Here is a 13,553-nt window from a genome sequence, read left to right on the forward strand (position 1 = left end):
TTATAATTATTAAATTAATGAAAAAATAATAAAACCAAATTTAAATTGGTAATGTATACTGAAAAAATTCTTTAAATTAAAGAAACATATTTTGTTAAATATAATTTCTTAACTTAAAAGAGTATTGTTAGATTTTAGAAAATATGTAATAAATATAAAGTAATATTTTTTTAAATTTGTGAAATAAGCTGTAAAATTATAAATTTCTAAAAAAAATGACTTCCTTACAAGAAGAAAATTAGTTTTTTTTTTTATATAAGAACTATGTTTAAATAAATATTTGCTTGTTTTAAAAGTAAATAAAGTACAAATAAATTATTTTATAAATCTGAATAAATTATTTTCTAATATTAAAAATATCTTTTTTGTGTTTTAAATTAAAATTTTTTTTATTCAGAAAACAATTTATTTAAATTTACAAAATAATTTATTTGTATTTTATTTACTTTTGAAACAAGTAAAAATGTAAACAAACAAGAAAAAAAATATTTTTTAAATATACTTTTCACATACTTTTCAAACATTTTACATTTAAAACATTTCTATTCTCTTCTTTTAAATAAATCATTTGTTTTCATACATGAATATACCATATGTATACAATACAAAGCGTTTCTCAACTTCTTTAAGTTAAGAAATTATATTTAACAAAATATATTTCTTTAATTTAAAGAATTTTTTTAGTATACATTATCAATTTATATTTCGATTTTATTTTTTTTCATTAATTTAATTATTATAAATAATTACATTTATTTTTTTATGTAGAGATATTTACAAATGTATAAATATGTAGAAATATTTGTAGAAATATTTACAAAATATTACTACAAATATTTATTTTTTGTTTACTATAAATATTGTATAAAATATTTAGCCTATATTTTAATAATATTTTGAATAAAGATTTTGATACTTTTTTCTTTATGTATAGAAATATTTATAAAATACTTATGTAAATAAAATATTAATTTTTAAAAATTAAAAAATAATTTGACCTAAATATTTATGAATCTTTATCATAAATATTGTGTACTGTCTGGAAAATTCTCTTTTTTCATTAAGAAATGTTTTCTTTAGCGGATTGGAAAAATATTACGTTTTTTTTAATATTCAATGAATGTCAAACTTCTATTAAATATTAAAAAAAGGAAACATTTTTTCGAACATTAAAAGTGATAATGGCGCAGTAGATAAAATAAATGACTCAAGAATCAAAGGTCACAGGTTCGAATCTCGGCAATGGTAAGCAAATTTTCGAAGTAAAATTTAACTTGAATTAAGTAACGTGTGAAACAATATAAAGTAAAAACTAAGAATATATATATTTTAAAAATTTAAGAAAAGTTTATAAAAGAGAAGAAAGTATATAAATGTATATATTTTAATAAATATTTTTATAATATTTATGATCCATTGAAGCTAAGGTCATAAAAATATTTATGAAATATTTTGGTAAATATTTATAAAATATTCAAGTAAATCTTATAAATATTTTGTAAATATTTTATAAATATTTTGTGCTGTCTGGATATCTCATTATTTTTAACGTTTTTAAAAATGGTTTTTCAAATGTCTTTTAAATATTCTTTTAGTGGTTAGGAACATTCAATATTCAAAATTACAAACATTCTGTTTTCGTTCTAAAAACGTCCAATTTTGATCTAATGGGTCCTTAATTCGGATGTCTTTTAAACATCCATAAAAGTAACAACGGATGTTTTTAAAATATCCTAAAAACATTTGTGGATCTGAAATGGGCGTTTTAAATACGTACACAACGTCCAGTACATACGTTTTTAATACGTTTTTAAAACGTCTTTGTGCTGTCTGGGAATATAATGTAATTTTCTAATATTATATATACTAATATTATAGTTTCCTATTTTCATGTCGTTCGATAAGCGTAAGTTGTTTTGTTTACATTTCTTACCGGAATGAAATAAGCTATTGTTGAGATTAGATATGAAACGTACTTGTAAGGAATGATGACAGTACGACAGTAAGGAATGATGATACGACAGTCTTTCCTATAGTTACCGTTCGACTACTGAAAAATGAAATTCTATGAATCTAATCAAACCTAACCCAACCCAGCATATTTCAATAGATGAGTTGGGTTTGGTTGAGTTGAGGCGGGAGGAGGTTGGGGTTGAGGGAGAAGCAAAGCCCCTCCTCCGCGTACAGTATGTTTGATAAGAGCGTGTACGGCAAAACTTTTTCCTCGAAACCGTTAGAGGGGAGATATGAACGCGAGCCAATAGCGGGACTCTTCTCCCAAGATGCTTTGTCTAGAAAGCCTTAGTTATCGTTTAACTTTCGTCACAAAAGGGCGTATTTCAACATGAGTGCCGCGTACGCATCACGTTACGAAGCTGTGTTTCTATGTTCGCATCCGAAAGGACCAAAAATGTCGCGCGGAGCGGCTGCTAAGTATATGAAGAAGTCTAAGGCGTTTGTGAGTAAGTGGGTGAAACGTTATTCCGAGGTCAAAAACGTTGATGACTTGCCGGATCGTGGCTCTGTGCAGAAAACGACGAAAAAGGAGGACAAAATGATTTTACGGGTGTTTGAGAAGAATCCTTGTTTATCATTGCGTGGCGGGACGGGCAAGCAGTTTTACTTAAAAAGGGTCTAAATATATCATACTATAAGAAGACGTTTACTGGCTCATAAAGTGAAATTTCGAAGCACGATAACGAAACCGTTGCTGTCTGAAAAACACGTCGAAAAAAGACTTGCTTGGGCAAAAGAAAATTTGGACCGCTATTGGGGCAACGTAATTTTTTCAGATGAAGCTTCGTTTTGGGCAAAGTCTTCTATCAGACGTGTCTGGTCTACCCAGGCCAATAGACTCATCGAGCGGACCGTTAAACATCCGGTAAAGGTGCACGTCTGGGGCTGTTTCTCAAAACAGGGATTTGGCACTTTACACATCTTTACACAAAATTTGGATGCTGCTAAAATGGTCCAAATATATGAGAGAGCTTTATTATCATCTGCCTAAAGGTGGTTTACGAGGAAAAATGAAAATTGGCTACTGCAAGAGGACAATGATCCGAAACATCGGAGTAGACTTTGTACTGCGTGGAAACAAGAAAATGACGTTGACGTACTGGATTGGCCTTCACAGTCGCCAGATGCAAATCCAATTGAAAATGTTTGGGCGCTTATAAAGTTTAAGCTCCGAGGAAAGAAAATATGGACCGTCAAGCAGTTAATTCGACAGATTCGATTTATATGGAGATCTTTGTCTGAAGATTATGCTGTAAAATTAGTAGAAAGTATGCCTCGGAGATGCCAGTCAATTATTGATAATGGAGGCGACTGGACAACTTATTAATAATAAAGCATCGCAGTCTATATCATGCATAATGTGTACAAATTTTTTCAATTTATGTATTATCCTAAGTTTTTGAGTTTTGCCGTACACGCTCTTATCAAACATACTGTATATACATGTACTGTTTACCATAAATGTATATTACTGTTTAAATATATACTACACTGAAAGAAAAATATAGTGATTTTAAAAAAAATTTTATTTGAATTAAAAAAACAATTTGTTTCAATACGTTTTATTAAATATTTATTTCAGTGTAATATTAAATATATTTAAATAAAATATGTGTTATAAAAACAAAAATTATAAATATGCATTATAAAAACAAAAATAAAAATTTTTATTAAATTAATAAAATATAAATATAAATATAAAAATATAAATTTTTATTAAAAGTAACAAATTTTTAATGTAAAGTAAAGAAATATTTACTTATTTCAATATCTTTTAATAATTAATTTAACAAATTTTAGGTTTTAATCGACATACACATGTCTAATTTCTTCTGCTTATATCTCTCAAGGCAAACATTATGATTGACATTTATATTCATGTTCTTTTACATATTTTAGCGACGGTAATAAGTAAAATTTAACTTGTCTCGGTAAAGTGCCATCGAGTTTTAAAGAATTTATTTTATATCTCATCGATTGACATACGACAATCCCAAGTATTCAGTCCTCAGAGATCATTTAGTTTTTAAATGCTTTACACCCGAAAGATTAAAAGTGATCTAGTTTGTTTGGAATATTGTAGTTGCGGTTAAAAGAGAAAAGAATGAAATACTTTGTCAATGCTTTTTTATCGAAAAATTCATAAGTGCGAAGTGAAGTGGAAAAACACGTAAAGAAATGAATTTCAAACGGCAATTGAGGGCCGTCAAGTCTTGACGGAACAACAAAGTTTTCTCGATTTTTCTCGACGTTTCGTGACAACTCACGAACACATCTGCCGCGCTCTCACTCTCTCTTTCTCTCTTCCTCTCTTTCAGTAGGATATCCTCTTAACCCTTCCGCACCTTCTTTCTGCATCAACGGAGACGCCCTATTCTCTGAGATTCAGATCAACCGACTAATCTCTCGCGGCTCGACCGTGGAACCGCCGATGGAAGTGATCTCCGTGGCGATCGCGTTAAACTCCCGGCGAGAAGAAAGCGTGGGAGACAGGGAACAGAGAGAAGTTTCCCCACGTCGACGAAGAAGTCAAGTCGACGGCTGACTCAAAACGAGCCGTCCGTCCGTCCGAGGACTTTCGGGATCAAGCGGGGGATGCTCTCCCCCTAATGCGATTTGCCGAACTTAAAAAGTTAAGCGGCACCGATATGTTAATCCGAGTGGATCTTACCGGAAAGACTTCGATACTTGTCGGGAATGTGGACGTAGGTGTACACGCGTGGTAAAACGGGTTCAATTGTCTGCTCTTCAGATCTATAAATTATCCAGCGATTTGTCTCACTCCTGTAATCTTCATTTTTATTTTAGAACTGTTACGTTAATGTTGCATACCTCTATAACCTCTTAGAGTCAAAAACCAAAATATATCCGAAATTTAGCGTTGAGATGGCAGCACAGACTGGAATTTGGCATCACAGATCGATTAACCATTTATTCGTAATTTATATAAATTAAGATATCATGAAATATTTCTAAAAAAAATTATAATATTACAAAAATAACATATCTTTAAAAAAGTTATATTAAATTAAATATCACAAAAATAGAGCCGCGCATTATATAATAAAATAGAGCAATAGTATGTGTGATAAAATAATGTAGAAAAATAGAATCGTTTTTGAAAGAAATTGAAGAAAACTTCTTGAAAAAATAGGGAGGGTGGGAGTAGACGATAAATATTTATTCGAGGCAGCAGATGATTATGGACGCGCCGCTGTCAAAGTTGGCCGTCACAGCATTGAGCTGCGCCTGTCAGCGCGCAGGTTTTTGAAAACTCCCCAGCACGACAATGTGCCAGCAAAAATACCTGAATTCTCGGATCAGACCCCTTCACACACTGTTCGTCGTATCTAATCTGGATTACTTCGAAGACAGACGGCGCGGTCCCTCAGTGACGTATAAAAATAATAACAGCGGGCCTTTACGAATGCCAGGGGTGGTCTGTTGTTGTCCGAGTTATCTTGGACAATAAGCCAATGCACGGAGCGCGGCGTGGGTCTTTGTGAGAATTAGAGATCTTCTCTGTGAACTTTCAACGCGCGATCATAGACCGCTCATGAGAACCGTATGACAATTGGACAATTCCTGAGATGAAGAACGATACGGCGCGTGCCGTGTAAACCGTCGTGAAACAATCCTATCAATCGTGTGATCAGCCGTTGTTAGCATATGTGGCAATTATTTAACAATGATTCTATCCGTTATATAATTTGTGTTTTTGCCGTTTCGTATTATTATTTTTGCAGTTTCTTATAATTTATTATTTCTTATAATTGCAGCTTTAATATAATTTGTACAAAATACACAGAGAAAAAAATATTTAAAAAATAAAACATTTATTCTATGGGTGCTAATAATATATATGTATTTACGTTAATATAAAATAATTCTGAAATAAGAAAAAACTAAGAAAAGTATTTGAGAATTTAATTATAGGGTTTGTGCATCACAGAAATAAATGTTCAAGTGTTTTTTTTCAGTGTAAATTTTCTTAAAATCTTAGCTTTTCATGCAGCAATTGTTTATTTTATTACTTAAATAAAATAAAAATTAAAATAAAATTTATATTAAAGTAAATATATTATTAATATCCATCGAATATAAATATTTATTTTTTAAATATTTCTTCTCTCAATGTGTGTTAGGAAACAACGTGAGAGAACGTTTTTGTATATCGTTTGAACGCGATTTTCTGGAAATATGAGGGAAGGGAAACGTATAGAACGGGATAAAAATGGAAATTTAGTCTCTTAAACTGACCAAGTTGAGACATACTAGTGGCCTGGTCTGTGGGCCACACTAGACACTTAGCCTTGATAAAGGCGATTGACAGACAAAGCACTCAAAACGAGACAACTCGTTGAGGCTATAAAGCGATTGGTTCTAATGCAGCCGCCTTGGCGAAAGAAAGGCAATATTTGCACGCACAAAAGATGGATCATAGAATGTCGTCCGACTGATTCAATTCACCTCAGCGTCCGGCGTAACTTCTGCGTATCATGTTCAATCGTGATATCGCTGCCGCGACAATCTTCACTCCTCGAGATAAATTCTGCATGTGCGACATCAAACAGAAATACACTCTATTTTTTAAAATTAAATACAATATACCTACAATATATACATAACAAAATAAATATACTTTTTTCCTCGAAATAAATAAAAGAAACAGAAATGTTTGCAGGTATAATACTGATATTGGGAGACAGAGAAGAGAAGTCCGGATTTTTTATTATTATATTTTATTTATCTTTTATTATATTTTTATGTTCCCGTTCCACTTTGTAGAAGGTAAGAAACTCGATTGCCATATTTTAATAATGGCTTTGTGTAATGTAAAACGAGAGACGAGTTGACCAGGGTCAAGTTTAACTTCATTTTATTAAAGTCAAACCAGGCAAGGGTAGTCATTTGTAAACTATGTTTCCACTCTTTATTCGGGATTGTCTAGTATTGTCTGAAAATTATATTGTGATAAGCAATCGTTAACAGTTAACAGTTTAAATCTGAGATCGTAATTGAAGTGACAGCTTTGTTAGGCTTCCCGGGATGGCCCAAATTTTTCTAAACTTTAATTTATCCTCGTACTAAACTAAATACATTTTAATAAGTCGATAATTGTAAAAAGAAAAATACGAAATAAATGAACATAAATTAAAAAATGCATATTTTGAGTACAATGATACAACATTGAAATAAATACAAGCTTATCCTCTTAATGGAATCTTCTTATACATAACTTCAAAAGGATTCTTCTAATACTAAAAGAAAAATATTCTAAGTACAATATTCTTAAAATTAGAGAAATTTTGTCATGTATCTACAAGTACAAGTTTTATTTCTAATGGAAATTTCTTTTAATAAAAAGGCAATCTGTTTCAAGTAAATACATTCAAAAGAAAGAAGTTAGAACAATATCTAGTAGATTTCCGATTAGTTCACTTCATTAGAAGAATACTCTTTTAATAAAAGTTTTTACTTAGAAATTACAGATTATGAAATTACAGGAATAGAACCTATTGTCTTCTTTTTTGGAGAATATTTTTCTTTTAGTTTTAGAAGAATCTTCTTGAGGCCATATACAATAAAATTCTACTAAAAGATTTTATTCTACTAATAAGATTTTATTTTACGAATATATTAATTTAATATTATGTAATTAATTCGTGAGGGCTATTAAACATAATTAAACGACAAATATTTGTATTTTGTGTAAGAGTCAGAGAGAAAAGTATATCGGAAGCCGGAGTTTGCTGGGCCGGGACTCGAACCCGAGTCTTTCGCTTGCCGAGCGACTGCTTTAAATCCCACTGAGTTACCCAGACTCCTGCTCCAACACACTCTCTCTCTCTCGTCTTCTTATATTGATGTTATTGTCAAGATGCCGCGTGTTACCTCAATTCGGTTTACATCCTACATTAAAAAAAAACCTTTGAAAAATGCCTTCAAAAATTTTCTAGGCGTATAAAGAGAGCGAAAATGACGAATTGCAATACGAATTGTCGTACGCCAGTACAATTCTTGGCACCCTTTAGCTTGATCGCATCGTCGATACCCCGCGAAACACGTACGCAGGTGTCGAAATTTTAACGAGCCTCGTCTCCACTGTTAATTCTTAACAAGGTATTCACCACCCACGTGTCGTTGTAAGCAACGAGATACAACGGGGGAAACGGAGGAGACGGTGTCGTTCGCGTCGGTTGCACCCTTACTTCATTAATTCGGGATTACCATTGGGGAAGTGCGTGCTTGGCAAAAATATTGAAGACGAAGATCGCGAGGCGACATGTAAAAATGTTGCCGCCCATTCCCCGCTTATATACGCGTGATATAAATCCGGTAGCTACATAGAAGGCTCGCTATAAGGTTTCGCCTTTCGCTTCTCGGAGGCGTCGATAATTGGCATTCGGTTACATCGATAAAAGGATAGTGTGACGCGTTTTTTTTCCGCGGGTTTATGCCCGCGTACATCGTCACACTCGCAGCCGGTATCAATATTTATAGCGCGCCATTAATTCCACGACGGATCAGCTTTACTCCGATATCGGAGATCTCCTTGAAATTAATATGCGCCAGGCGAAGCGAGGAAAGGTTCGTTAATTTTTCGTAGAATAGATGAACGAGCGATAATAAATGTTTATTTTTTTACGTCACGTTACGTTCTTTCGTTCCTCGTAGAGCACAGTCGTTTCAATCACACCGCAAGCTCTTTTACGTAAAGACACGAGATAAATTTTCCTACATATTTTGTTTGTTTCGAACGTCATAGTATGTATCAATGTTGTTTTGCCATATTATCACGCGCAGATATATTTCCTACACACACATCTACACACATCCATCCATTCCTTATTCCACATTAACTCCTTTACACAAGATTTATAATTATAGTCTTACAGTTCTTTCAAATAACGATTTGCAAGAACTTAAACGAAGATTATGTTTGATAGAAAGAAAATTTGCAGCATTTAACCTTTAAGAAAAGTACAGAAGAAGAGATAAGAGAAAATATATCACAAAGCATGATAACTGGGCCGGGAATCGAACCCGGGACCTTTCGCTATTCGGTCCATCCATTCCTTATTTCTATCTATATTTAGTTATTAAAATTCCTATAGTTATATTATCTTTCTATATAAAACTTTACAATATCATTCCCGTTACCTAAATATTCATATAATCTCTTCTCACAATCTTCTTAATTTTCATTTAATTTTTACGCCACTTATATCTCTTCTCTCTATCATATTTAATTACACTTTCCTATTTCACTTAACAGTTACTATATTGTTACTATATTGTATTCTCTTTCTCTCTCTCGCTCCCCCTGCTCCCTCTCCCTCCCCTCCCCACCTCCTCTCTCTTCCTCCCCCTCTCTACCCCTCTCTCTCTTTTTCACACAAACAATACTCCAGATTCTGTTCTTCCCTTCAGCTGTGCACTATCCCTTTAACTTTTCGCTTTCTATTCGATCTCTTCATTACTCTCCTTATTTCCTCTTCATCTTCTTTTCCACCAAATTTCTTCCCTATCTTGTTAGTTTCCTTACTCTACTCTATATTTCTTACCAACTCCATGAAATGTTTTTTATGTCTTTTCCTTCATTACTTATATATCTCCTTCAGTTTACATCGCCAAGAAGCAGTTTTCCATATTCTATAACTTTCCTCTTGTTCTTTGCACTTCATCTTTCTTACTTCCATAGCATCTTTCTTACTATGCCACCAGTCCCGGTATCATCCTTCTTTATTTTGCTTTCGCATCCCATCCGATGACTCCGTATCTTTCCTCTTCTATTTCTATCCCTTGTATACTATTCTGTCTTCTTTACCACTTATTACACATTTCCTCTATCGATAATTTCTTCTGCTTTACTATACTAATTTTAGTTCGCCTGCATTACCAGGTGTATACCTATGAAATGCGGATTTTCCTAACAGATGGTACCAACATACGTTCTTATTAGAGTCCCTATAATCAGAGTCTGGCCAACAGAGGAATTGTGGTGCTAAATTCTTCGAGAGAGAAAGATATAAAGGACCCCGCACAAAACCTATGGAAAATGGTTTTCGGTCAAATTGGCTGAAATTTCACTATGTTATAGTTTTCGCCATGCTGATAAAAAGTTATCATTGCACCAAGTCCCAAAAGTCAATATTTCCCAAGATATAAATGGTCAAAGTAGTGAAATATGGTCATCCGCAGTAGTAAGACGTATGTTATAAGTATAAGTGATACATTGATATTTATTCACGAAATAAATAAAAGTCGATTTTTACACATATATATGTAATAAATATTTAGTTCCGCAATATTTTTAAGATCTGAAACAGTTTTTTGTAAAAACTTATATACATATACATATATATTGCGAAACTAAATATTTATTACATATATATATATATATATATATATATATGTGTGTGTGTAAAAATCGATTTTTATTTATTTCGTGAATAAATATCAATATATCACTTATACTTATAACATACGTCTTACTACTGCGGATGACATATTTCACTACTTTGACCCTTTATATCTTGGGAAATATTGACTTTTAGGACTTGGTGCAATGATAACTTTTTATCAGCATGGCGAAAACTATAATATAGTGAAATTTCAGCCAATTTGACCGAAAACCATTTTCCATAGGTTTTGTGCGAGGTCCTTTGAGATTTCCAGTTTGCCGATTTTAGTATTTTGATATCAGGAGAATAGGGGAATATTTTTACAATAAATATAATAGATATTTGTAATATAATCTAATATAATATAGAAATATAAAATGTACTAAAATATTTTTTTTATGATATTTTTATAACTTACAATAATATTTTTGCGCTTTATAATAAGTATTATGATGTAGTAATATAATCCTCTCTCTTCAGTGTTCCTGTTATAATTTTTGTAGAATATCTTCGACATAAAACTTAAGCGTGAGAATGGAGAGAGTAAATTTTTTTTTCTAAATTTCTACCGAATTCTTACATGGAATATGTATATTTTTTTAATTTATCGTGGTAATATGATATTAAACTGAGGATTATGAAGGTAACATCCTGAACAAATTACACAGATATTTACATTCACTATCGTGAATGTAGGATATAATTAGCGCCTATATTTCTGGTAGAGTTTATATTACGACTGTTCGGGATACTAACTTAATAGAATTCAAATTTTCTATATATAGATAATGAATCTCTAATGATACCATTTCAATTGAATCGTTATCTGCTCGCGCTCGTGTATGTCTGTGCGTGCTAATATTATTTCTGCCGCATCTCGAGAGCCAGTGTATATGTATAGTGTTCGATTTAGAAGTAAAATTGCTACGATACTATCAGATCAGTGTGTTTTTGTAACGATCCCGAGGGCCTCTAGACGGCCTCGTAATCCGATACATGTACACATAGTGGATGATCTTCCTCGAGATCTGCTTTCCTTCATCCGCCTATGCACAACGGTCCACTGTCTTCGACGGCCCGGGCGCTAATTCGTAGTGGATGTAACGAGGACCAACGCGTGCAGAAGAATAGCTCAGTGGGGCTCGATGGGACCGCGTGTTGGAGTGCCGGAAATTTCGTTCTACAGAACTCACCCTTCGGCATATCCTCGGTTGTCCCGGGTTACGCGTGTCTCGCTAGGTTAGGCGCTTTGGTGTGGCGCTGTTAGCCGCTCTGATCGACAATTCGCACCTGCCGACTGGTCGTCCGACCGATGAGCGCACCTGGAAATTAGAACATCGAGATGAAATTCGCTCGTCGAGCTCCGCTCGCCTTTTCTGCACGTGGAGCATCCATTACACGCGACCCCCGAGGAGCTCGGAGTGATGGATACGTCCGGAATGGCCGGCGTATAAGGTGCGAGAGCACAACTCCCTGGGGCGTGAATGCGCGGATGATTGGATAAAGAAGAAGCCACCGATGGGTTGGTTTTGTATGATTTCTGCCTTCTGTGTGAAGTCGGCCGCCACAATGACCTCTGTGCGCGAATACATGTATATGTATACACTAGACGTCGCCGGCGAACCCTCGAGGAAGGAGCCTTTCAGGGATCTCTAACTGACCTCCCATTCAATGGCGGACCGATGACACCAGGAGGAAGCGCGGAATAAAGTCGTCCGGCCGCGGAAAAAGACGCGGTGTTGGCAGACTGAACGGGAAATCATTCGCCGCGCACGCTGTTGTGGGCGTTATGCTTTCCTCGTTAGAGACTCGCGGCCCGACGCGGTCGAAAGGAAATGAAAATATAATAGAGTTCGGGCTGAATGTCAGACGACACGTGACAATGAGGATGGAGACGCGTGTAAAGGAAGATTTCGTGATAAAAATAAAGAAAAATAAAAGAATTGAAGGTTTATTGGAATAATTGGGGATAAAATTTATTGTTGATATAAAATATAGATATCATTAGTGAGAAATGAGGATTCCGGGACGGAATGTCGAAAGTGACGAGGTTGCACTGCAAATCCAAACGTGTCATTTTGGCTGGGATTCTTTTCATGTGTTTCATATCGTCTTACTCTCTAAATTTTTTGGAGTGAAGTTTCACCCTAAACGAGTGGATATTTATTCACAAGTGACAGTGAAAATACTGCCACTTTGAATTGAGTGACATCTTACTTTTTATAAAAGTGAATATTTCATTCCAACTAGAGTGAAAATTTCACTCCAAGTAAAGTGAATTTTTATGATTAGGTAAAAAAGAAAATCTTTAGTTCTATCCTGTTTGTGGTTGCTAAGATCCTCTGATTGCAATCTTTTTAATGGTGTGCTATTTAGTTAATTCCATTTATAAATAGCTTGGAAAAATTCGTTGACCATAAAAGTGGGATTTGAACTTGAGAGCTTCTGAGTCATTCGCCTTATTTATCGAGCCGCTGTTACTAACTAATGGAAATGATTCTTATAACAGTATATACGCTGTTTTCAAATTATTCACTCTTTCACGAGTTGAAAATTCACTCCATACAAGTGAAAAGTCATTTTAATTCGAATGACGGTTGTTACTCAATTTGTCGAGGAAAAATTCACGATACAGAGTGAAAATTTTCACTCCATGATATAGAGTGAAGGAATTCACTCTATAAGAAAATGAGAAGTCAATTTAATTTGAATGACTCGATTGTCATTCCATTTTTCGAGTGAGATTTCCACTCCAAGAAATTTAGAGCATGTCTTATCATTTAAAATATTTAAACAGATTAAATTATAATTTACACGTCATGAGCGTGTTAAGTGTGTTAAGCGATTGATGATTTTGAGAAACGTGTTAAAAGAACTTTAGCCGAATTACACTCTTATACGTTTAAAAATAACACATTTGGATTTACAATTTGAAGACGTGTACAGAAGCAGAGCTCGTGTCGAAATAAACAAGAATAAAATTGATAAAAGAATATCGTTAATACAAAAACTAGATATTGTTAATAGATAAATACAAGAGAATTAAAGAATATCGTTGATAAAAAAAAATTTCTTCTCGCGCATCACGAGACATGCTCGGACTCTTTCTCGCATTTTATTATTGGAGCG

General features: G+C 33.6%; 1 protein-coding gene across 3 annotated transcripts in view; it reads right to left on the reverse strand.

Annotated features, from left to right (window-relative positions):
- LOC116848431 overlaps nucleotides 1-13,553 on the reverse strand; it is a 230,144-nt gene that overhangs the window by 57,666 nt on the left and 158,925 nt on the right. For all 3 annotated transcript variants that reach the window (XM_032824521.1, XM_032824520.1, XM_032824523.1), the window contains exon 2: nucleotides 11,618-11,746. In XM_032824521.1, the coding sequence (XP_032680412.1) occupies nucleotides 11,618-11,627 (10 nt within the window). In that variant the 5' untranslated portion in view covers nucleotides 11,628-11,746. The remainder of the gene's footprint in view (nucleotides 1-11,617; nucleotides 11,747-13,553) is intronic.

The sequence above is a fragment of the Odontomachus brunneus genome, unplaced genomic scaffold (genome assembly GCF_010583005.1).
Source record: "Odontomachus brunneus isolate Ranch 3 - 2012 unplaced genomic scaffold, Obru_v1 Obru_scaffold_095, whole genome shotgun sequence".
Classification (NCBI taxonomy): domain Eukaryota; kingdom Metazoa; phylum Arthropoda; class Insecta; order Hymenoptera; family Formicidae; genus Odontomachus; species Odontomachus brunneus.